Here is a 22,806-nt window from a genome sequence, read left to right on the forward strand (position 1 = left end):
GAATATGTATGCAAGCGCCAATGTGTGCATGCATGATATGTACATACATGGGCCCCGCTCGCGTTACCGCCTTTCAACACGGCATCAACACCCGGCAAAAACTACCCGTGGCAAGGGCTCTAATGAACCGGCCCGAAGAGCGAACATCTTCCACGCCGGAGGCACGGGGACGATCTTTTCTTTCTTTCTTCACTTACGACTGTTTCCCTGTACTTTTGTTTAGTACTCTTTTTTTATTCTCTTCTCTTCTCTTTCTAACTGTTGCCGGGCCATGGACTGGACCTAAATTTGATGACTGTGCTGCTCGGTCCATCTTGACCTTGAGCTCTGCTATACTCCCGATGCGTGGAACGGACGGGTCTCTCTACAGAAGTAGTAGAAGAAGAGGGGATGATGGGGACACGTTTGTCTGTTTCGCGTCGGCAGTCTTGTCTCTAGCTTCGCTGTTTTTTGACGCGCGAAGGGAATGGACCGTAGATTTGTACATAGCTTTCAATTCAAATTTTGAAGCTTTTCACTCTAGATAGGTCCGGGTACAGGGAAAGTCAACCATGGTGCCGTCCTTCAATGAGAAACCAATTATCGATAGTTAATGGATTTTTTCATTGTGTCTATCGAGAATTCGTTGCTGGTCATAGATGTCTGGGGTATCGGGAAATCGTGGGAAATATGGATCAAGAAGGGGAAATTTCTGGAATACCAGCCTCGTGTTGGAGATAACTCAGTTCCGAAACTGCAGAGCAAGAAACTGGGGTGTTTCGCCCATCTGTCCAGAAAAGTGCGGTCGAAGGCCCCATCGGAGCTTAGCAAGGATATCGGCGTATCCCAATAAGAATCAGGACGAACAGCCGACAGCGAGTCACCGTGACCAGAGCATTGCTTGGCTGAAACCAAGATGGGATGTAGTATGTATAGGGCCCTTATCCAAGCTCATCACCAAGCCCGCTATATGATTGGTCCTATGGACCAATACCTTTTTTGGCTGCGCTCGCTGCATGAGGCACGCCAGGTGCCAGGAACCATCTCTTAGCCATCTACTTCATATTCTTCCATTTCAACCTTGAAGTACGCTGCGACCTGTCGCCTCTCCTCATCCGCACATGCGGGATCGAGCATGAATCGCACCGCAGCGTCACGGCCTCGCTCGCCTGTCCTCTGGCGGTCCCCGTTCGCGGCAATTGGTGTTAAGGGATGAGCAGGTCGTGAAGTATCTGGCTCATTGGGCCCAGTGCCGTTGGATGGTCTGCGTGGCTGGCCAATCCACGGGTGGTAGCGCGGGATGTTGTGTTCGCTGGCTTCTTGGTTGAGTGGAATGCGGACTGTCAGGAACCGGTCTGCTGGGAATTCCGAGCCGACGGCGGTTAATGAGCGGTGGTGGGTGTAGAGTTCCAGGAGGTCGAAGAGGGTTTCTGGGTGATTGTTAATACTGTGGTATTCACTAGATGTATGCAAAGGCAGTAACAATACTAACCCATGATTTCAGCTCGGCTGGTGCTCCATTGCCCATAGTCTAGCCCAGACTCTACTTGTTCGACACGCTGGTCCAAGAGTCGTCCTGCAAGCTCAAGGCAGCTAAAAGCCATCGTCGATGAGTTTTGTTTGATGGGTGCGAATGTGCGGTAAAGATCCGTTGATATGCGGTAGGCAAGATTGGAGATTTCGGAGTTTTGTAGTAGTCCATAATGCCGACCCAGCTTCATGAGGGTCTTATGGGGATGCCGGGTTCGAAAGTCAAACCCAGAGGCCTCTAACATGAGTCTTTCGAGACCGATGATGCCACGCGCATTGGATTCAAACATCTAGCGACATGCGTTAATTCTCGGGTCTGGTCTCGTCTTGTACCACGACTTACGGGATCATCAGCCGATAAATGCTCCGAGGGGGCCACTTTCAAGTTGTACGCTGCGCAGACAATGTCTCGCGACTTTTTAAGCGTATCTTCGATCTTGCATGCTGTGAACAGAGCCGCAGCCGCAGCATCCTGTATCCCGGGTTAGGTTGATCTCCTTGACGGATTTCCGAGAGAACTCACTGTGAAATTATACTCATTGTCTGGATGCACCAGTCTAAAACGGTGGTAATATCCCACTGCTGTGTCGAAAGTGCGAATGGGACTGGACTTCCAGTCAGTTCTGATGAATCTTGCCTGGCTTGGAAACGACTTACAGGTTGAGGGCTCTCCGCACGCTGTCGATCCATGCCACGCCCTGAAGACGCAATGAAGTTTCGCGAAGGGGATTGACGTTCATTGCCTCAATGCAGTTTTCAATTGTCTGTTCGAATATGTATGGATTGGCCACCTGTATAAAAGACGGGTGGATGGCTGGGGCTGATAGGCTGGGTTCCAGCGTCGAGCTCCCGCGGGGAGACTCGTCCCTCATATTGCGTGCCATGGCAATTTTTTCGGATTTCCCTAAAATATGGCAATATCAAGCAATATCTTTAGAAGTTGCAAGATGAAGACGCGCAACAAGTGACTGGATTGATATCTCGATCACGTGTCCGTCCAAGAGCTCTTAATCACGTGTGGACAAATCGGAAGTACATTCCCCCGTATTCCGAAGTGTATGTTGTAGTTATACCTGTGTCTACCGTCATTCTCTATTCCCTGGAGAGGATGTGCAATTATACATATTGATCATGCTGGATATACATGAATGACAGGATACTGTCTCATAAATCCCTCAAGGAACCCCCCTGCCAGCCCGTGTCGCCTTAGCTAACTCACTTTGAGCTGTATTATCCGCATATCTCTTGTAGATGGGAAGGTAATGGGCAAGATCACTAGTGGTCTCCTTGATACTCCTTCTGCTCTCAATGGCTGTCAGCCAAGTCCTCCACCGGCTCCAAATCTCCTCTTCCGGACCCCCTTTTCCCTTGCTCGGAATTCCCAATCCACCATTTTTAAACTCATCAAACGCCCACAGTCGTACCGCCCACGGAGCCAGCACCAGATCCGGGAAACCAATATCCCCACCAAGGAAGAAGGGCCCTTCGGCGTGCATCTCCTTAGTCCAGGTTTTCAGGTGATTCAAAAACTCTTGCCGAGCCTGGTCCAACCCCGCATCTGCGTTCTGGGCACTGCCATCTGCAGGCTGATACTGCAAGAAACGGTGGAATGATGGGATTATCCGAGATGACACATAGTCAATCCAGATACGTGCGCGGGCACGCTCGTAGGCATCCTCTGGCAGGAAGCGGGGTTTATGGTCTGGGTATGCTTCTTCCAGATACTCTAGAATCACAGTGGATTCATACAGTGGCCGTGGGTGTGGACCTGCTGGCGTTGAAAGTGTAGGGACTAGGCCTCTGGGATTCAATTTGAGTAGGGAGTCTGGCTTGTTGTATGGGTTAACCTCGATATATTCATATGGAATCTTTTTCTCTTCGAGGGCGAGCCACACTCGTTGCACTTTGTTTTGTTAATATTATTGCCTATGGATGAGTGGTTGGACACACACCGAAGCTTTGTACCTTGTTAGCAGTCATTTTTGTACAAGATTAGAGGGGACTGGACATACGGACAGAACCACCCCGCATACAGCTTCAATGGCCGTTCAGCGCGATGCTGATCGACCAGCGTCTTGGCCGGGCCGCTGGCCTCAGGGTAGAGGTTGGAATCAGGATGAGCTGGCATTGCGAAATGAAATTTGACGTCTTTAATAGAGAAGTGAAAGGTGAAAGTGAGAAAGGGATCAGTTGGACAAGCCTCGGATATTAGTGTGACATCATATTCTAAGCGTCCGATCTAGTTACTTTTCTTTCTGCTGCTTCGTGTCCGTTATTTTAACCCTACTGGCTTGATAATGAAAATAATAGAGAAAAAGGAAAAGGAAAAAGGAAATAAGGAAAAAGAAAAGTAGAAACCCTTGCATGAACTATCAGACTCTAGTCTTTTCCATACTTCCTGATCAACTTCTGCATAATCGACATAGCACCAGATCGATACCCTCCCCCAAAAATAGCATGATGATTTAGATGATGATACCTTTTTTTCCGATTAAATCAGTAATTGTCCAACAGCAAGAGAAGAAAGAAACTCACAATTCATACAATTCCACTCGATCAACATACTCCGCTACAGGTTCAGTCTTCGGCACAATCCGATGATATTGATCAAAGAACCGAGACCCAAACCCACCAAACATATGCATGATCCCCAGGTCAAACTCACTATGTCCATAGCAAGCCGACGGGTCATACACCACATCCCCTGGAGTCTCATCGCGACCTGAGCCAACAATCCGACCCCAATCAGCATTCCCACTCCACAAATCCCCATGAACAACAACAGGCACGATACCCTCCCCCTCACCACTGGAAGTATACCCTAAATGACCATCCCCAAGCAACCGAGGCACAACCTTATGCGCTGTCTTCTCAACCGTCTCGCGCAGCCCAGCATCGGGTCCATTGCGCTCTTCGGATGTCGCCAGGATTGTAAGCAACCTTTCATTCGCATAGAATTCAGCCCAGCTATCACAAAACCGATTGGGCTGCTTGGTATCTCCGCAGAAGGTCGGTACGGGAAATCCGAATCTGCGCCGGCCGGTGTTCGGATCTGGGGGTGCGGGAGTGGTATGTAGTCTCCCGAGGCGGTGCGCGAGCGTGGTTTCGTCACTCGTGCTGCGGCCCATCTTGCCGCCAAGCTGGAGGAACTCTGTCACAAGGAAGTGCGTTTTGCCCTTTGTCCCTGGTTCGTCGAGTGGCCCCCAAGCTAGGGCTTGCGGACAGAATCCTGGTACTGAAGCTGCGATTGCGTTGAGGGATTCGGATTCGCCTTGGAACATTTCTTCTGCAGCTTTGCCATTTGATGAGGTTTTTACGAAGTAGCGTCGCTCTTCTGCGCCATTTTTGCCGGGGATCTGGGCGTGGATGATACCTGTGCTTGTGAAGCCTGAGCCTAGGCCGGATGTCGAGAGGCTGGCTTTTGATTCGGATGGGAGTGAGAGGGCTTGAAGGATGGGTTCTGGTACTGGAGACATCACTAGATTTTTGTTAGAAAGAACTAGACTGGTGGTGAACAGATATTTAAGATGGACAAATGTGAATAGACCGGATTTGCAAAGGGCTATGACGTTTTCCCCCACATCGAGAATGGAGTGCTTATTCTGAAAATTACAGCTTTCAGGCACATATTCATTAAATTGAGGGGACCTTATATTCAGTTAGGATATCAGACGGGATCGTCACAGTAAGAGAAGGCAATAATAATAATAATGATAATTATCCACATTTTCCTACAGTACTCCAATCCATCCAGAACGTCCACGGGTAACTCTAAGCATAAAAAAGCCATGAAACTATGAAACTATGCGGGAGACAGTTTGTTCAACAAATGCAGCGCAGTCTTCGTACGCTCCCTAGTGTCCAGCTCAGTATCATCCTCGAGGCTAGCCAACCGTTCCGCAAAACCAAGGGAACGAAGTCTCACTGCCCGCTCCCTACAACCTTCATGATCGCTCTGGTCTTCTTCGTAGATGAGATTGATTACTACCCAGACACAGTTCGACCGAATGTCTTTGTGGGAATGGTTGAAATAATTGCCTAGAGACCGTAGCAACTCACGGTGGAATGTGACGATGCGTCGGTGGCGTGGATGTCCGGCCGCCAAGTGGATGATGAGAGCGGCGGCTGCGTTGATGATCTCATTAGGGACATGGAGGGACCGACTGCTGGAGTCTCGGCGGTGAGGCAGTTGGATGGTACGTGGTCGCAGCGTATCTGCGATTGTATCGAGGAACTCATTTTGACCAAGCTCTCTGAAGAGATATTCAATCATCTCAGGTGCATCCCGACCACAGATCATGTTGCGCAGCAAGTCGAATGTCTGCTCCTGGACGGCGATATCGTCCTGTCGAGACTGTGTGGTTTGAGCCAGAGTTCCGTGCAGAACGAGTTTGCGCCTACGTCTTGTATCAGGAAGGAACATGTCCAGACTCATTTTGGAGGGAGGCATGGTATCGGTCATCTTGAGGTCCTCGTCCCACTCCGCTGCATCCTCCATGGGGTTCAGAATATCGACCTGCTCGCCAGCTGAGTTGGATCGACCCATGGCGAACCCGGGACTTTGATCCGCCTCCTCTTCTACCCCCCGTCCAGCCACTGCGCGGACCGGGTCCTGGGAGATGACCTCCATAATCCATTTGGGACCCAAAGTCTCGATGATGTTCATTCTGATGTCGTTTGCGGTGTCATAAACCATGTGCTTGAGAGCCCAGAGCGATTCAATCTGTAATTTGGTGTTGGATGAATGAGCGTGTTCGCAAAGGACGGGAATGATGTTGTGGGAAATGATTGCCTGAAAAGAAGAGCATGTTAGCTGCAAAGTCTATGAACGAAATAGATACACAAACCTCTTTCATGGGACTGAAGTCCAATGCCAAGTTACAGATCGCAGCCGTTGCTGCAATTTGCACCTCGAGGTCGGAATGGCGAAGAAGGGCAAATAGTGGCTTAGCCACGCCAGCATCAATAAGACTAGTTCTTAACACGCTCACGGATCTGGTCAGCATCCGAGCTGTGCCACAAGCAGCCAGAATAGTGGGGATCGGATTTCCGTCCTCTGCGGTATTTCTGGGCATCGCAGCATCAGCCAGTGCATCACTAGGTCTTGGCTTGAGGGCGTCAATGATGTAAGGGACTACGCCATGTTCGCAAATCGCCTTGCGGTACTCGTCTTTGAATGGAACGAGTGCTGCCAAAGCTTTGAGAATGTTCTCTCGGTAACGCATTACATGGCAAAGGGTCGGCGAGTAACCAGAAGGCCCGAGTCGGCACTCTGGTGAAAGAGACTCAAGGTCCCGGGCTGGGCCATCCTCTGCGTGCCACATCGGCCGGGAGGTCTCTGTGATTGGGTTGTAAGTCTCCTTGAGAAGTTGTGAAAGCCGCTTGAGCGCATTGCCTTCTACTGCGTGTCTCTGCAGCTCCTGGTCATCCACGACGAGTTTGGCTAATACGGCAGGCGCCTCTTCTTTTAAGCGTAAGCTCGAAGAGAGCAGCCCATTGTGAATAGCGCCTTCTTCATCCGGCAATCGGACATTCTTGTCAAGCATACGAATCAAGATGGGAATCAACAGATAACTGAACATTGGGATGCGATGTTTCTTCGCCAGTCCTAACCGGAAAAGAGCCGTGACAAGACGGGCGGACATCAACCGTGTCATGCCATTCTCTGAGCGGAGAATGCACAGCAGCCATGGAACAATGGCATTCTCGTCGTCTTCTGGGACAGGTGTCTCAGCTAGTGAAAATGGTGTGGGGTAAGAATGGCTGTGTCGGCGCTGCGAGCCTCCGTGCCCCAGAGGTGGGAAATTCGCAGAACTAGATGATGATTTTGTATGTGCCAGAGGAACCGACGGCAAAAGCTGTTCTATGGGGTTGGAGCCAAGATGACGGGGTACTGCGGAGCCCGACAGATATGTGGATCCCCACGGACCTTTCTTAATGTCTGTTGGAGCGAATCCAGCGATTTGTTTTGGAAACACCGTCACAATGCCAGGCGATGACAGGAAGTGCTCCGCCCTCCATTTTGACTGTTCAATGATCACAGCAACTGCGCGCAGAATCGGTGCTAGCTGGGCGGATTCGGGGGCCGGAAGTGGCAGATCCTCCAATACGCCGGGTTCTTGAAAGCGATCCTCCGCACCCGGCAAGACAAAGCCCTTGGCCACGACAAAGGAGGCAATCTTGAGGGCTAAGGCATCCAATACCCCGGATTCTGCTAGTGCCGTCTTATGGGTTTCCTCCGTGCAAAGCTTGCCGATCAGGGCGGCTGCTAGCTCGATCGTGGTCTGGCTGTGCAGGTTCTTGTACTCCTGGGAGATTATACGTCTAAGACAGGTAATATTTGCAGAAGCAAAAACAAGATCCGCAAGCTGCGTGTCCCGAGGCCATTGTTCCTGGCTTTGCAGCGGTATCCGGTCTGCGATTGTGTTCAAGAGTCGTAGAATGGGAAGACAGAATGAATCGGGGCAGTCTGGGGAGGAAAATATTGAAAGTAAGGTTTGGGGAATGTTGCTGGCGAATAGTGGGGTGAGGAACGTCGGACCACCTGCTCAGTACAGTCAATGTCTGTCTTGGCGACAAGGATCTAGTCTTCACACACCTTGTGCCAAACTTCCAACCACTAAAGTTGCTTGAAGGCATGCTTCGTAATCTTCTGGGGCTTTTGGCATGGACCGGCCGTGGTGCAATATCGATTCATTAAACTCGGCCGTTCCCGGCCATCTCGAGGTCAGCACCTGTGCCAAAGTAGGTATGATTCCCTCGACGACGTAGGTTTCCTTGCGTTGGTCATGACCAATCAGCTCATTCTTCAGAGTGCGCAAAGCTGTAATCTGAGAGGAAGCCGATTCGGCGCTCTGTAGCTGCAGCAGAATCGGCGGTGCGGCAGCTCGCGTCATCATCTGGCGATCACCCCCTCCCAGCGGGAGGTTCTCGGCGTTTCACTGTGTTGAATCAAGGAATTGGCAGGGATATTAGAATGATATTGAGGGAATTATCTCCGTCAATGTGAAGATCGTGTAGACCTGGATGCACGACATAAAGATGATGGCAGACCGGAACTGGGCCTAGAGGTACTCCGCACTTTGGTTCTGCCAGGACACACCGGTCCCAAAAAAAGTAGCCCCGGATTAATGAAAGACCGGCCTTCAGCCTTACCGGTCACATGGCTAGATGACCCCAACTGCTTATATAATAAGAGCTGTCATGGATGAAAATCCTGACCATTCCTTGGTTGTTGAGTGTCACGAGGACAGCATCTGGACTAACGCCACACATTCGGAGACGTTTTGCCTGTTCATAAAAAAGAGGGCATATTGAAGTCCATAAAGCCTTGGTTTAATTGCATAATGGGGCAAAGGAAAGCTTCTAGGGTATCAAAAGTGGATGCATCTTGGTCAAATATTCGCTTACGGGGCAACTCCGTACTATGATCTATATTAAGTAGCCCAATATTGTAAGGCACTGGTCGTCGGTTTCAGTTCTCATGTTATATGCAACACTACAGTAAGTTCAGTATACTATTGACCTGAGCCTATAGAAACAAATATAGGGAGATCATGTGAATCCCAGTTATTAGCTGTCTGTCATATAAAAAGATGCATATAGAACTCCAACTCCGACATGCGTACAACCAATTGTATACTTGAATTTTTCTTGGCATTTTAACTTAATCCAGCTAGGGTACATGTAGTCTACCCCCGCTTTCCCGTGGCTCGATACAATGGTGTACTCCGTAAAAGTACAGACTTATTGATATTATGTGAAATATCAAGAGCGCTAAATGGTATCTAGGATTTCCCCTTCCTTTTTACCTAGTATCAACTACATACCCTTAGTTATGTACGTATGTATACATAGGTGTTGAGATATAATACATACCTAAAGGGTACATAGTATGTAATAGTTAATAGTATGTAATAATCAAGCCAAGAATCAGAAAAATTACAAATACTGTAACAATACAGTCACCGGAAGCAACTAGCCACTGAAAAGCATGGATCTATATTACCTCACTGAAGGAACTTTGCCCAGCTGAACAAGATTTTCAAACCGGCTTTCGCCCCCTTCCTGTTCTCTTGTCCAAGGTCATTCGGAGTATTATTCCCAGACCCCCCTCTTTCCTCTTTCAATATTTGCCTCTTATAACCTCTTGTGTCCCTTTTACTTTCCTTGGGAGAGCCTTTTCAGCCTCTGAGGATGAGGCCGGCTGTGCACCCACGCCATCCACAGCGCGCCCTGACTGTGCGCCCACGTGGTCTCACCTTGCACTGTGAATGCTCAGATTCCCAGCATTCCTTAATAACTTAGTTACACTCCCCCAACCATGTTGGCGTCTTCGCCCTCGCCTTCAACGGCTGCATTACGCTCCCCGCTTCCTTCAACTTCGGGGTCGCATTCTCATTCCCACTATGAGCCGACTGGCGCTCCACAATTCAATAGTCCTCGATCTTCGCGTCTGGCCATTGACGAACTTCGCTCGGCCTTGAATCGACATACTGTCGATCCCTCCTCTCCTGAGACTTCAGGGGATCTTCAATGCAGGCGCGCATCCACATCCGACACTTTGAAGACCCTGGTCAATAATTCGGCCTTGGCTTCGACCCCCCAATCAGCCACTTCTTCCGCTCTGACTGCCACCACCCCGGCGACTGCCACCTCTACAAATCCACCCCCGATCTCCTCCCCCGCCCCCTCGATGCCCGCCCCTACCTCGGGTTCCAACAAGCGCAATAGCCATCAATCAGATGCGACGCCGGCCGAATATGATGGCGCAGATTTGGAGAGGTCGCAGTCCAAGCGTCTGCGACCTTCCAAACCAGATGTCAAGATGTTGCCCACGCAATATGAACTGGCCGACCCGCGTGACATGGTCGTGCTGATCTCCAGCATGCTCATGGAGCTGATCCGATTCAACGACAAGATTCCACTACACCAGGGTCGTCTAACTCGCTTCCACTCGCGCTCACCGCCCCGAATCTCCGTGCAAGATTATCTACAGCGGTTGACGACCCATGCTACTCTCTCCCCCTATCCTCCTCAGCATGGTCTACTACATCGATCGACTCTGCGCGCTGTACCCCGCCTTCACCGTTTCCAGTCTGACCATCCATCGGTTCCTGATCACCAGTGCCACAGTCGCCAGCAAGGGACTCAGTGACAGTTTCTGGACCAATAAAACGTATGCTCGAGTCGGTGGAATCGGCATGACGGAATTGGCCATGCTCGAACTAGATTTCTTGTTCCGAGTTGAATGGCGCATTGTTCCACAACCGGAAGTGTTGGTGGATTATTATCAGAGCCTTGTCGATCGATGCGACGGGTTTGAAATTGAAGGCATCTGCCAGAATGGCAGTGCTAAAGCCGGGGTAACGGGTATTGCTCCAGCAGCCGGTCCTGTTTCAACATAAAGCTGGAACCATGCCCCAATTACGTCGCCGATGCGAAATCTGCACAAATTACGTTCTGCCCTGGATCACTCGGGCCGGTCTCGAGTCAGCCATGGATGAGTGGATTCTTCTGTCACCCGCCGAGTCACTGGCGGTGTGATTTAATACATACCACTTGCATTAGGGGAGTGATGGTGTCAGATCTCGATGCACCATTACTTTTGATCTAATATCGAGGAGCACTGGCATCAGACATGGCGCTTTAGAACATGGGATCTGTCTCAGCACATACCAAGAGGCCAAATGGGCAATACCCTGTTCCTGCTTTTCAGCGATTCTTTTCACTGGGCGGCGTTTGATGTCTTACGGGATGATGAGGTGATATCTACGATCAAATCACCTATTATCTTAAACTGTTTTTTTTTTTTTTTTAAAGAAAAAGACCATACAAATCTCAAATATCCACTCATAATCTTTTGAAATTGTAAACCTTCCGCGTTTTACGTCGGTACTACATATCTATCGGTTCTTACATTGTAAACCCCTTCGTCGGTACTAGATATCTATCGGTTCTTACATTGTAAACCCCTCGAACGACGTGAAAATCTCCAGATCAAAAAGACCCAAAGCGGCCTAGCGGCAAACCCGTGGGACAACCCTTAGAAGTTTGCATTGTTTGCTTCTTACCTTTTGTATAGCTGCTTCTTTTCTTCAAGTCCTCATATGAATACATGTACTTCCTCTGTCGCTGAATTATTGCGCCGTTAGCAATTGATGATCAAGTGCGCAATTCTAAGCCACTGCCTTTTACAACCACTTCAAGGCAATGACATTGGTCGTATATTGTTAACCTATCTTGATATATTCTGTTTCACCCCGCGCCTGGCCGGCCATTTGAGATAGTAAGAATGGACGTGGAAAAGACTATCAGAGGCCTCAAACCCCTCGAAGGGCAAGTCGCCCCCATTCGAACAGTTCAAGAAACAAGACCCCAGGAGGAATTCGGTATGACCTACAATGTTGCCTTCTTTTGGCGACATCATGATTAACCGACAAGTAGGTGATGCCTTTGTCGCAGAAGTCAAAGTGAAGTCTGCATCCAAAGTGATCAAGTAAGCTACAGACCCGGCATGCTTTACAGGTTAGAAAAGCTAAATTAATCAATCCTTATTCAGGGCTATCGACACGGCTTTCCCCAAAGACCCTTCCCTTCCACTATCCCACCTCCGTCGCTTCGCCAAAAGAGAAATGCTCCCACCGCGGCTGAGGGCAGCCATTGAAAGCCAGAGTGTCCGTCTAGCGGCCCCAGCACAAACCATCTTCGTCCTCATATCACCACCATTGCCTGATATCACCACACTCAAGGCTCTGCTCGCTCCGTTTGCGCCTGACCCAGCGCCGGCCGCTACGAATGATCCCCCAACTACGAATGAAACGCCAGACGAAGCTTCACATTCCGATACTTCAACCTCTAATATTCAGCTTCACCCCATCAAAATCCCCCTTGCCCCGCCCTTCAATACAACTCAAGCCGAAACATGGACCAACACCCTCTGGCCGGTCGTATTCAACCCAGCCGCACCCCGCTCAACTGTCGCGCCGCCCCCTCAAACATTAAAACGCGCACAGGAATCCATTGAACCACGGGCAGGATACTATTTATCCCTCGCGCGCAAAGTGGCAGAGGAAGCAGAACAATCCGGGCTAGGCCGCGGCGTCGGCGCAGTGATAGTCGACCCTGCCATCGAAGAAGAGATAACTGAGGCAGCCTATGAGGCCGGATACGACACTACAACAGAATGGGATGAAGCAGTCCTCGCAGTTGCCGGTGATGCGCGGTACTCCCGCTCTGAGGCAGGCGCGTCATCCCAGGCCCAGCTGCACCCCGGGGTAGCGCCGAACCCAGCGAGCAAGACATACAACGCGGATATTGAGGGCGGGCCCGAACTGCACGCACTCATGCGTGCTGTCGAGCTTGTTGCTCGCTGGCGCCGAGAACACGATCGTCTCGACGGCGTGCCTGCATTAACGCCTACTGCAGATCCATCGAAGCCAAAACTAGAACAGCCAGACCTGAGCGCCTTGGAATCATACTTCTTATACCGCCACCGTCCTGGTACATCCACCAACATCTCAAACCCACCTCAGTCTCCGTCCTCCCCATTGAAGAGGAAGCACGACGACGCTAATCCTGAGTCCGCCTTGACGATCGACCCCTCTGCAGACCCTTCTCAAACCCAGCTCCACCACCCACCTCCCCCCGCTCCTCCCCCATCTACCGTGTTACTTGCGGATTATTCTACCCCGGCTACCACTCCCGCAGCCTCGCGCATTCGCACCCGCTCGCAGGGCGGCTACCTTTGCACAGACTTGGACGTCTACCTTTCCCATGAGCCCTGTCTGTGCTGCTCTATGGGCATGCTTCTCTCCCGGTTCCGGTCTGTTATCTTCCCCAGACGTGGAAGGTTAGGGACTGGTGGCCTGTCTTCCGAGCCGGTTGTTGGCCCTGTGGCCGATGAGCTTGAACCGGCTGGAGAGGCCGATGCTTCTGCGGTGGATAGACAGGACGAAAGAGGGTACTATGGGCTTCATTGGAGGAAGGAGTTGAACTGGAGGGCTCTTGGATTTGAGTTTGTGGAGGATGGGGATGGGGATGTGGAGAGCCAGGCTAAAGTGCCTGTTTTCCATGCTTGATTGCATATATTCATCTGTTCGCTGTATGTTATATCAGGTATGACCTACATTCTATATACATAAATAAGACTACGTCCAGGACGATAAGATACAAGCGTGTATGTGTACTTGGGCTTTCGTGTTAGATTGGGCTCGCGATACTTGCACCAAAGCCGAATGCCCTGCTTCAACGCTTGTAAACTGTGAACTCCATGACTAGAAAAGTCACATAGGCAGCGAGAAGTACAAGGCCAGCGATTCGCTGGGGTCCCAGAAAGACAGCCGCTACAAGGGACAGCGAGGACACCCAAACCGTGACCAGATCAAACAGAACAAATGTATCTGACTGATCGAGAGAGTTCCCCGCCACCGCCACAACGCCAACACATAGTGTTAGCAGGAAGATATTACTCCCTGCCGTGGTCGCAACAACTATGCCTCCCTGCCCACGAAAGCCGCTGAACATAGCAACCAGCTTCTCTGGTAAGGTTGTGACGAAAGCGATCACAGTTAACCCAAACACAGTGCCCGACAGATTGAGAGAGTCGGCGATGGTGCCTGCACTGTGGGCAAGGATATATCCCGACAAGGAGAGTGCTAGCAGCCCAAAAATCAGTTGGAGGACATGATGATAAAGCGGCCGAGGTCTTTTGTCCTTGTGGACGGATGCATCTATTAGTTCCTGGGGCACGTTCGTATCTCCTAATAGAGGAGAAGTCTCCGAGGCTGGCTGTCCTGCGCTCTGCGCTGGCATTTGTTCATCACAAACATTGATTGATTCGTCGTCACTTGCACTGTCCGACAGCTGAGGTGGTTCACTGATACCTCTATAGATGGCAATGCCAATAGAGACGATATAAAGTACGAAGAGAGCGATGAGAAGCCCACCGGTAACTCTATTCAGCTGTTGAAAATATGCCAAGATGATGAAAATGGTGGTGACGAAGAATTGGAGTGCAGAGTATATCTTCGCACTATTATCAAAAGGACCCCCGTCTGGATAACACAAGAGCCCCAGCGAAAAGGCACCCAGGATGTTGGAGATTGTAGATCCCATAACATTGCCCAGGGCTAAAGGGGTGCGACCTTGTAGGATTGCAGCGACAACAACAGCGAGCTAAGGGGAGCTTGTTAGCATAGACTAGTTAAATGATGGAGCTCGAACCAATTTACCTCTTCATATTCAGCTCCAGCAGTCAAAAGGGCAATAAGAGTTGGAGAGATGCCCAATCGCTGTCCTACAATCACAGTGTGATCAATGAATTTGTCTGCACCATAGTCAAGGACAAAGACCCCAGCAACCAACGTTGCTGTGTTAAAGAAGAGGCTATCCCGATTCATGGCATATATGTATATGTATGTAGGCACCAGTTGACATAGATGTACATCCAACGTATGTAGTTCTACAAACATGAAGCCCTCCAGGGGTCTCCCGAGGTCAGGTGTATCGAAGTTACATACGGATTACAGGGCTCTCTAGGTGAAAATGTGTATTGATTTCGTAAGAAAGGTAAGTAAATGTAAAAAAAATTACCTTTTGATCATACAGAGCCCTTAATACAGAACTAAGTAAAGTTGTCATAACTATAACTACATATATAACTATTAAGGCATATATAACTATAGTCATATATAGTCATCACGTATCCACAAGCCACTATGCCACCAATTCGCTCTTAATCCTCGAAAGATTCAACCAAGTAAAAGGGTAGGCTTTTATTAGCTACTAGGCGTTTAAAAATGGAGGTATCATATCTATTACTCTCGCTACTCGCACCTATAGAGTCCCGCGTATAACTCTCCGCTTAGTGGTATATAAGTTAAGGAGGAATCTCTTGAAAAATAGATTCTCTCTATAGATCGATATAGAGGCCTAGCCTTCTATCGCATAAGAAATAGCGAATCTTTTACTCGAAAAGCGCGGAACTACCCTAGTTATTTCTATCGGCGAGAACTAGATAACGAACCATAGTTATAAAAAGATATCCTCTTCTATCCTCTTAGTATATGGATGTATATAGTATCCATGAGTATACATAATATCAGTTACGGGACCTACTTACATATGTACTGTACTACACACTGGAGATAACTTGAAACTTCCTTTGAAATTTTTTTTTGGGTAAAAACAGGCTTTTTGACATACCACACCTGGTATTCTGCGTTCTCACATTCACCACACTTCTCCAAACCTCCACACTTCTGGCATTAACCTCCCTTCTCCCCCAACAGCAACGCCCCCGACGCCCCGGAACAACCCCGGCCCTCTTCAACACCCTTCTATGCAGACAGAGCAATCAATATCAAGACAAGGAAATTCGTGACTTCGTCACAGGATCTCCTGTATCCACGCCAGATGTCGAATGACATGGCAAAAGTACATAAAGAATTTGGTAGGAACAGTTCACGGAGGCTCATTCTTTTTTTGGCCTGATAGTGTGCGATAGGGCCAAGATGGCTTTGAAGAATGTATCCATGTGAAAACGGAGAGGGGTATAAACCGAGGTCAATATCCCATAAGATACAGCCCAGAGGTAGACGGGGAAAAAAAGCAATTGGCTCAAAAGACAATGGGTTGTGTAGCAAATGATTCGGGTTCATCACACTGAAAGAAATGAGCAAGAGAAAAAGGGGTCAAGACAGAGTCTTGAGTAAATGCTTTTGTGGAGCAAAAGTGAGATATGATGAAGGAGCATTTAGGTGAGAGGTAGTAGGCATCAAGGGACCGCCGTGCCCTAGATTGTTTTCCTCTCTCCAGATGGCTCCGTTGTGAACGGTGTTTCATGTGCAAAGGCGAGAGCTGTAAACAAAAAAATGGAACGAGCTCGCCAAGATTGATTGATGTTATGTATGGCCTGTTGATACAGGCGGCAGGTCGTCCTCCGAAGCGAGGATCAAACTGCATGACTTTGTGGAGGACACAGAACTTGATGTATCGCAGGATGTAGTGGGTATGATGCTTTTTTTTTCAATACGTCGTTGAAGAATGGATGCCCAGCCTAATGGCCTAGCTTTTGGGCGAGAAACCTCAATCCATTCGTTGGTAGAACAATAGATAGGCAACTTTGTTGTCACGAGAGCCATAGCGACCCAGGGGAGTTCGGGCCCCAGAGGCAGCCGCGGGAGGTGGGGTGACTCCATTCACGGATTTCTTGCTCGCATGTCCGTTGGTACCATTGCCATTGACCTGGCTCCAGCCCTTGTCGCTGTCAGCCAAGTCCATATCATCCTGATCGATGTGGTCGAAAATATTGCCGTTCGGGACTTTGCCGTGCTTGTGCTGCTCAAGAGCGGCAGCGAGAACCTTAGGGTCTTCCTCGCCACCAGCTTCTGCCACCTCCTCGCTGCGAACGCGACGGATAACAGTATCGTCCATGCGGATCCATTCCAACCCTTCCTGCCGGCGAACATCGACAGTGTAGTGACCACCGCTAGCGTTCTTTCCGTGGTGGTAGATGACACCCATAAGACGATACTTCGGGGGCCCTCCCTGGGATGCCATGGCGTTACGCCGATGAGCTGGGAAGACCTCCCGCGGAAGCTCCAGGTCTAGGGGATATCCAACCTTCTTCCAAATCTTCTGAGTGGCACCTGTAACACTGTCGTATTGGAAGCGCTTGAGATGAAGAATGAGAACAGGGGGCAAGGTCTCAATGAAAATTTGTTTAGTCGCGGTAATGTTGGGTCCGCGCGACGAGTTGAAATCACCTTGGATGCTTTCCGGCTTCGTCATTCCTTTAAGCGCATCAAGAATGTTGTGAACGTCATGCGACCCAATGTCGAGTTGCAAAGGTTGATAGGGTTCCAATGTAACAGAAGTCTTGTTACCAGGCACCTTGAATTCTGACCGAAGCTTCCCCCAAAGATTCTGGTGACCGGCGACTCGGCAGCAAGAGAGCCAGACAGTTGGGTGACCGCTGCTTTTTGCTTGTGGCCAACTTCCAACCAGCCATCGGCAGAAGAATCGCCGCCTTCTTTTGTTGCAGTGTGCGTTTCGGCACGAGCGCACTCCTCGTGCATTTCCTCGAGAAGGAAGCCTAAGAACTCTTGAGCATCCTGCTGATGTCCGCGCCGCATGTCCCTGAATCGTGGCAGCTGTCGAACCATCTCATAGACAAACTCAGGAACGAAAGAGTCACCATATTGCTCAAGCTCATTGGGTTTCAACCTGAGACGAAGTTGCTCTTCGGAAGTGGCCGCATCAATAACACGGAATTCTTTCATAAACATGATCATCGCGTCGATCAAAGGAAGGTCACTGTGGAAGGTATGCGCAGCACGTCGGCCAAGATGATCAAGGAACTGGTAGAACGGGGTACAAGAAACAAGAATTTGCAACACAGAGTTCATGTAGCACATGTTTCCTGTATTGACCAGTCCCCGAGGTTCAAGAAACGCGATCTTGTCGCTGTATTGTGTGACATCTTCTCCCAATTTGCTCAGAACATCTGCGAGAGATTTGTTTTTCTGGGCAGGTAGCCCGTGTGGCTCAGACAAAGCGGCGGCGGCGGCGGCGCTTACTGCTCTTGCTGACTCCTTCGAACGGACCAAATCAGCCCAGGACTTGGGTGCAGCTGGGGCAGGCGAGATTGTCTTGGTTTCAGTGGAAGGGGCTTTATCCGATTCTACCACTGGGGCAGGGGTAGCAGGTTCAGTCGACTTAGGAGTCCCAGATGCGACGCTGCCATCTTTGGCTTGGCGATGTGGGGTAGATGGTACGTTGGGCACCACTGGAATAACAGGAGCAGGCTTTGAGCCTTTCGACTGTGCCTGTGATCTCGCAATTGACGAAGGAGTGGTGGGCTGTGTAGAGTCTGCATCTGACTGTTGGAAGGTGGTGGTCGTTGGGGTGTGAGGTTCCGAAGATTCTCGGGCGGATGAAGAAGATGGCTGAGTCGCTTCATTTTCACCTCGCTCGGTGGCCATAGGCGTGTCTTTAGTGGGAAGCTCAACTGATGATTGCATGACACGGCCCTTGCGACGTCTGCGCGGGACCCTGGCCGGGAACGGCTGCTCAGGAACAGAGAGCCAAGGAATCTAGACTAAGAGTTAGAAAAGTGCTCAAGTCTAATTTGATATTGAGAGTAAACACTTACTGGTGGGGCAAAAGTGGGCTTCGGCGGCAAGTTTGACTGTGGTCCCCATCGCGGTGGCGGTGAAGCGATGGGATATCCCTGGGCTGAGTGCGGTAGAACAGCAGGGTATTCCTGGATTTCGGGCTGAATGGGTTGAATCGATGGATGCAGGACAGATGGAGACATTATGGGTTGCAGTGGAGTCGGGGTTCTTTGATGCATGGGCATCGAATGAGGAATATGCGTGGGCGCCATGACAGGCTGCGAGTGAGGGTAAGAGGATACAATCATCGGTCCGTAGGGCGCCTGGTAGGGACGTGGAGGGCCTTGGACATGTCCATATGGGGGATACCAGTAAGGGTATTGCTGCGATGAGTATTGTTGATGAGGCATGTGGCCATTCATGTGAGGGTAACCCATGTACTGAGGTGATCGCATGTGGGGAGGCGCGGCGTTGTAAGAGAAGTCTTGCTGGCGCCTTGTAGGAGGCATGGGCAGCTGCCCATGGGGCATGGCAGGAAGATGGTGGTTCATCTTGAGCTAGTTAGAGAAAGAAGCTGTCTTGACGTTCGGTCACGCGTTGCCTCAAATGAGTGCCATGCGCGATAGCAGTCAAGAGGAAGGAAAAATCTGGAGCTGCTGGCGCATTTAGGCAGCCATCGTGGCCTCGGGCAAGAGGTGCTGGATGTGTTGGAGAGTGGGAGTGGAGGATGAACTGGGTCGAAAGAGCTGTTGGGGTTGGCTGCTGGGATTGGTTGAAGGAGACTGGCAAACCAGATCGGAGTGAGGAAACAAGAGAAAGAAGTAAATCGCTGTACAAGTAACTCCCTAGGCGGAGAGAGTTGACAAGTTCGGGGATAAAGCGAGTGAGAAGAATGAAAGAAACGGAAAAAAAAAGAATATGAGACGAGGGTTAGGAGGCCTCGATTCACCGTCGAACGAAATGAAGCTGAAGGGGACCGAGACCGAATTGGGTGTCGGGACTTGTTGGTTCACGTGACTTTACGATTTGTAACCGGAGAGGGGCGAAATTGCATCTTCACGACATCAACTGGTACCCTGAGGGCCGTCCCTCGATCCTCGTTACTATTCTTACATGGCCTTAAGGGTCGTTCATTCTTCTTCACCTCTTCTGGTCCAAGCCGAGGCACCTGGTGGATCACTCGATCTACTGCCCGCTAGCTGATTGACATCTTATCAGTTAGTGGTTTTATCCAGTCCCTTATAGAACCCCTCCTCCTCCTTTCAGCCAACTGGCTTGTTCTGTCTCTCTGCCTTGTTTGGTTTATTCTTGTTTGGTTTATTGGGGTCTCGCGGTCGCAGGCAAATACCGCAGGGAGATGTCATCCAATGCAGGACAGAACCCGCCCCCTTCTAAAGCGGTAAACATTCCGAATACAGCCTCGTCTACTCCATTCCACTCAGCAGCTCCAGCAGAAAACAGCTCTCAAAGGCGCGCAGGAGGCTCTGCAAGCTTCCGGCCAGTGGTGTCATCGAAAACTTCGGCCACCCCAAGGAATAATCAAGCTCGGAAGAGTCAACATAACCGTCAAAGAAAACCTCGGTTATTGGATGATGACGAGTATAACGAATCGGTGGGTTCACAGGTCTATCTTCCTGAAGAGCTGCCTGCTGACCCTAGAGCCGTTATCTAGGCCGCCATGAAATCCACTACCAGCCGGAAAGGGCAGACGTCCATCACTCACTTAATGAACTTTTCACTTCCACCTCGCCCACAATACCATCCACCTCCCCGCAGCATTCGACGGTATACATCCTGGGGAGCGGGTGCAGTCGACAAATCACGTTATGTTCATGCGAATTACCGGTTTATTGTGATGCCTAATCAGAGTTTCCATGCTCAGGCAGCCAATGCCGATGTTCATCTGGATTGGGCCTCGGTCCTTCAAGTGCTGGTATCTGCTCAAACGCAGGCTGCCAGTTGTCCCATTTGTCTTTCTACTCCGGTAGCACCGCGAATGGCTCGGTGTGGTCACATATTTTGTCTCCCATGTCTTATCCGATACATGCACTCATCCGACGACGATAACACGGTCCCTGAAAAACGGCAGCGCTGGAAGAAATGTCCTATCTGCTGGGATTCTGTGTATATCTCCGAGACTCGACCTGTCAGATGGTTCCGCGGCCAAGAGGGCGATCTTCCCGTCGAAGGCGGTGATGTTGTATTGAGACTCGTAAAGCGAGAGCCAGGCAGCACCCTTGCTCTGCCTCGTGATGGATCTGAGACACTTGGTCCAGACGAGGATGTTCCGTGGTATGATGTGGCGGAAGTTGCCGACTATGCACGTATCATGAAAGGTGGCGAAGAATATATGACCGCTCAGCATGATGCCGAGATTGAAGACCTCCGCAAACAGGAAGTTGAAGACGAGCTTCTCTTTGGCGATGAGAATACGTGGACCCGAAAAGCAATTGGTTCTATCATGGATGCCAAAGAGAAGCTGAAAGGCATTGGCAATCCACCTGAGGTACGGCCAGTTAAGGAACGCACTATAGCTCCTACACCATCCAGTAGCTCTTCTGAGCACACTACCGTGACGCCGGCTACATCAGATGAAGCGGATCATCTCTCTAACTCCCTAGACGGAGTCCACCTTGAACCTGGATCCAGTGTCAAAGCTAAAGAGAAAGGCCGCAGCAAGCAAACGCCAGTGTCTTCCGGGCCAGATCAACCATACCATTTCTATCAGGCGTTGCCTCAATTCTACCTCTCTTCCTTGGACATTCGCATCCTCAAGGCTGCGTTTGGAGAGTATTCTCTGTTCCCTGCAACCATCCTACCGCGAGTGGAGCATATATCAACAGGCCACATTGTGGATGATGAACTTCGCAAGCGAGTGAAGTACCTCGGGCATCTTCCGCAGGGGTGTGAGGTTAGCTTCCTGGAGTGCGATTGGAGAGACGTGGTTGTCCCCGAAGTTCTAGCGCGTTTCCGCGCAGAGACTGATAGACGCCGAAAGCGTAACCGGGAAAAAGAAGCCCGGGAAGAAAAGATCGCATTCGCGCGGAGAAGGAGGAGGACGACAAACGGTGGGCTGCTGCTCGGCGCAAGCGGCCAAGCATCGGAAGTGCCAGCGTCAGTGAAGCTCCATTCTCTGCTCATGACTTCCAACCACTGCCTCACAACGCGGATCCCACATTATACGACGCCACCGCCTCCTCGGCCTCTCCTCCACGCTCATCGGCTGGATTTGGAGCGTTGGCTTCTCCTTCCACCAGTCCCCCGGGTAGCCGCACTGTTTGGGGCACAGCGGCAGTGGGTTCACTGTCACCAAGCCTTGAGGCTCAAGGAGCTATACACAGTGACGGGTGGCGGCAGGGCTGGGAAGATGAGCTCTTCGCCCAGCAGGAATCTGATCTACTTGCTCAGACGGCATCTGGAGACCAAAATGCAAATCCTGGACCATCTTCCAGTGCAGGTAAGAAAAAGAAGAAGAATAAAACTAAGATCACCTTGATGGCCACTAGCAGTCAGAGAGGGGCATAGGTATTGACGAAGCCTTTGTTTCACTTCTCTCAATTTTATGTTGAACCGCACTGCATTGTCATATATGAAACCATTTCCCTGATTCTTCGGGCTGTTGTCTTATTATTTGTGGTTCTCGGCTGTGCCCGTGTGCTATCCTACCGGTACTGTTGGATTTTGTGAAATATTTAAATAAAACAAATAAACATTTACATTTACATTTACAATTCAGATGCATTTGACTCAAGATGATATATGGAACGTTATATTTAAGATTCTTTTACAATGTCTTCTACGGAGTATAGGGGGGAAAAGGCTGTTAAAAAGGTTCTCCCTCAATGGTAGTTAAGAGTAAGGAGTCAAAAGGGAGAAGAATTAGAAGAAATAAAACCAGTCCAGACATACAGTATACCCTCTACGGAGTACATTGGCATACAATAAGGGGTAATTGCATAGATCTAGGGCTTGAAGAACCAAATAGTCAAAATAGGCAGTTGACAGCGAGCCCCCCACAATGACACTCTCAACCACTAATTTTCCCTAAATGGTAAATTGCCTTTAACTACAACAGTTGTACGGAATACGGAGTAGTGGGGGGTAAAATATTACAGTCCTATCTGCTAGTCCACGGGGTGCTATGTAATTATGTTATAACTAACTAGTGAAAAAGAAAGAA

The 22,806-nt window shown here is 49.9% G+C and overlaps 8 protein-coding genes across 8 annotated transcripts; 3 read left to right on the forward strand and 5 right to left on the reverse strand.

Moving 5' to 3' along the window:
- Positions 1-1,026: 1,026 nt before the first annotated feature.
- Positions 1,027-3,637, reverse strand: N7489_010891 (Glutathione S-transferase/chloride channel C-terminal; the record flags this gene model as incomplete). Its single annotated transcript, XM_056716640.1, has 8 exons — positions 1,027-1,409; positions 1,472-1,799; positions 1,853-1,981; positions 2,033-2,114; positions 2,167-2,413; positions 2,729-3,412; positions 3,462-3,466; positions 3,522-3,637. The coding sequence occupies 8 exons, from the start codon at positions 3,635-3,637 to the stop codon at positions 1,027-1,029; spliced, it is 1,974 nt and encodes a 657-aa protein (XP_056564262.1).
- A 403-nt stretch (positions 3,638-4,040) lies between these two features.
- On the reverse strand, positions 4,041-4,985 carry N7489_010892 (putative fructosamine-3-kinase; the record flags this gene model as incomplete). The annotated part of the gene is made up of 1 exon (XM_056716641.1): positions 4,041-4,985. One exon carries the CDS (start codon positions 4,983-4,985, stop codon positions 4,041-4,043), a length of 945 nt encoding a protein of 314 aa, XP_056564263.1.
- A 326-nt stretch (positions 4,986-5,311) lies between these two features.
- On the reverse strand, positions 5,312-8,405 carry N7489_010893 (armadillo repeat protein; the record flags this gene model as incomplete). Its single annotated transcript, XM_056716642.1, has 3 exons — positions 5,312-6,301; positions 6,357-8,053; positions 8,108-8,405. The coding sequence occupies 3 exons, from the start codon at positions 8,403-8,405 to the stop codon at positions 5,312-5,314; spliced, it is 2,985 nt and encodes a 994-aa protein (XP_056564264.1).
- A 1,427-nt stretch (positions 8,406-9,832) lies between these two features.
- phoB (regulatory cyclin phoB) lies at positions 9,833-10,916 on the forward strand (the record flags this gene model as incomplete). The annotated part of the gene is made up of 2 exons (XM_056716643.1): positions 9,833-10,509; positions 10,550-10,916. The coding sequence occupies 2 exons, from the start codon at positions 9,833-9,835 to the stop codon at positions 10,914-10,916; spliced, it is 1,044 nt and encodes a 347-aa protein (XP_056564265.1).
- Positions 10,917-11,803: 887 nt separating this feature from the next.
- Positions 11,804-13,589, forward strand: N7489_010895 (putative tRNA-specific adenosine-34 deaminase subunit Tad3; the record flags this gene model as incomplete). The annotated part of the gene is made up of 3 exons (XM_056716644.1): positions 11,804-11,900; positions 11,956-12,007; positions 12,071-13,589. 3 exons carry the CDS (start codon positions 11,804-11,806, stop codon positions 13,587-13,589), a joined length of 1,668 nt encoding a protein of 555 aa, XP_056564266.1.
- A 166-nt stretch (positions 13,590-13,755) lies between these two features.
- N7489_010896 (sodium:calcium antiporter) lies at positions 13,756-14,909 on the reverse strand (the record flags this gene model as incomplete). The annotated part of the gene is made up of 2 exons (XM_056716645.1): positions 13,756-14,685; positions 14,742-14,909. 2 exons carry the CDS (start codon positions 14,907-14,909, stop codon positions 13,756-13,758), a joined length of 1,098 nt encoding a protein of 365 aa, XP_056564267.1.
- Positions 14,910-16,596: 1,687 nt separating this feature from the next.
- Positions 16,597-19,177, reverse strand: N7489_010897 (mRNA-binding ubiquitin-specific protease UBP3; the record flags this gene model as incomplete). Its single annotated transcript, XM_056716646.1, has 3 exons — positions 16,597-17,403; positions 17,445-18,605; positions 18,665-19,177. 3 exons carry the CDS (start codon positions 19,175-19,177, stop codon positions 16,597-16,599), a joined length of 2,481 nt encoding a protein of 826 aa, XP_056564268.1.
- An 806-nt stretch (positions 19,178-19,983) lies between these two features.
- Positions 19,984-22,151, forward strand: N7489_010898 (RING-type E3 ubiquitin transferase MAG2; the record flags this gene model as incomplete). The annotated part of the gene is made up of 3 exons (XM_056716647.1): positions 19,984-20,238; positions 20,299-21,625; positions 21,658-22,151. 3 exons carry the CDS (start codon positions 19,984-19,986, stop codon positions 22,149-22,151), a joined length of 2,076 nt encoding a protein of 691 aa, XP_056564269.1.
- Positions 22,152-22,806: the final 655 nt, after the last annotated feature.

The sequence above is a fragment of the Penicillium chrysogenum genome, assembly GCF_028827035.1.
Source record: "Penicillium chrysogenum strain IBT 35668 chromosome Unknown utg000005l_segment0_segment0, whole genome shotgun sequence".
NCBI classification, from domain to species: Eukaryota; Fungi; Ascomycota; class Eurotiomycetes; order Eurotiales; family Aspergillaceae; genus Penicillium; species Penicillium chrysogenum.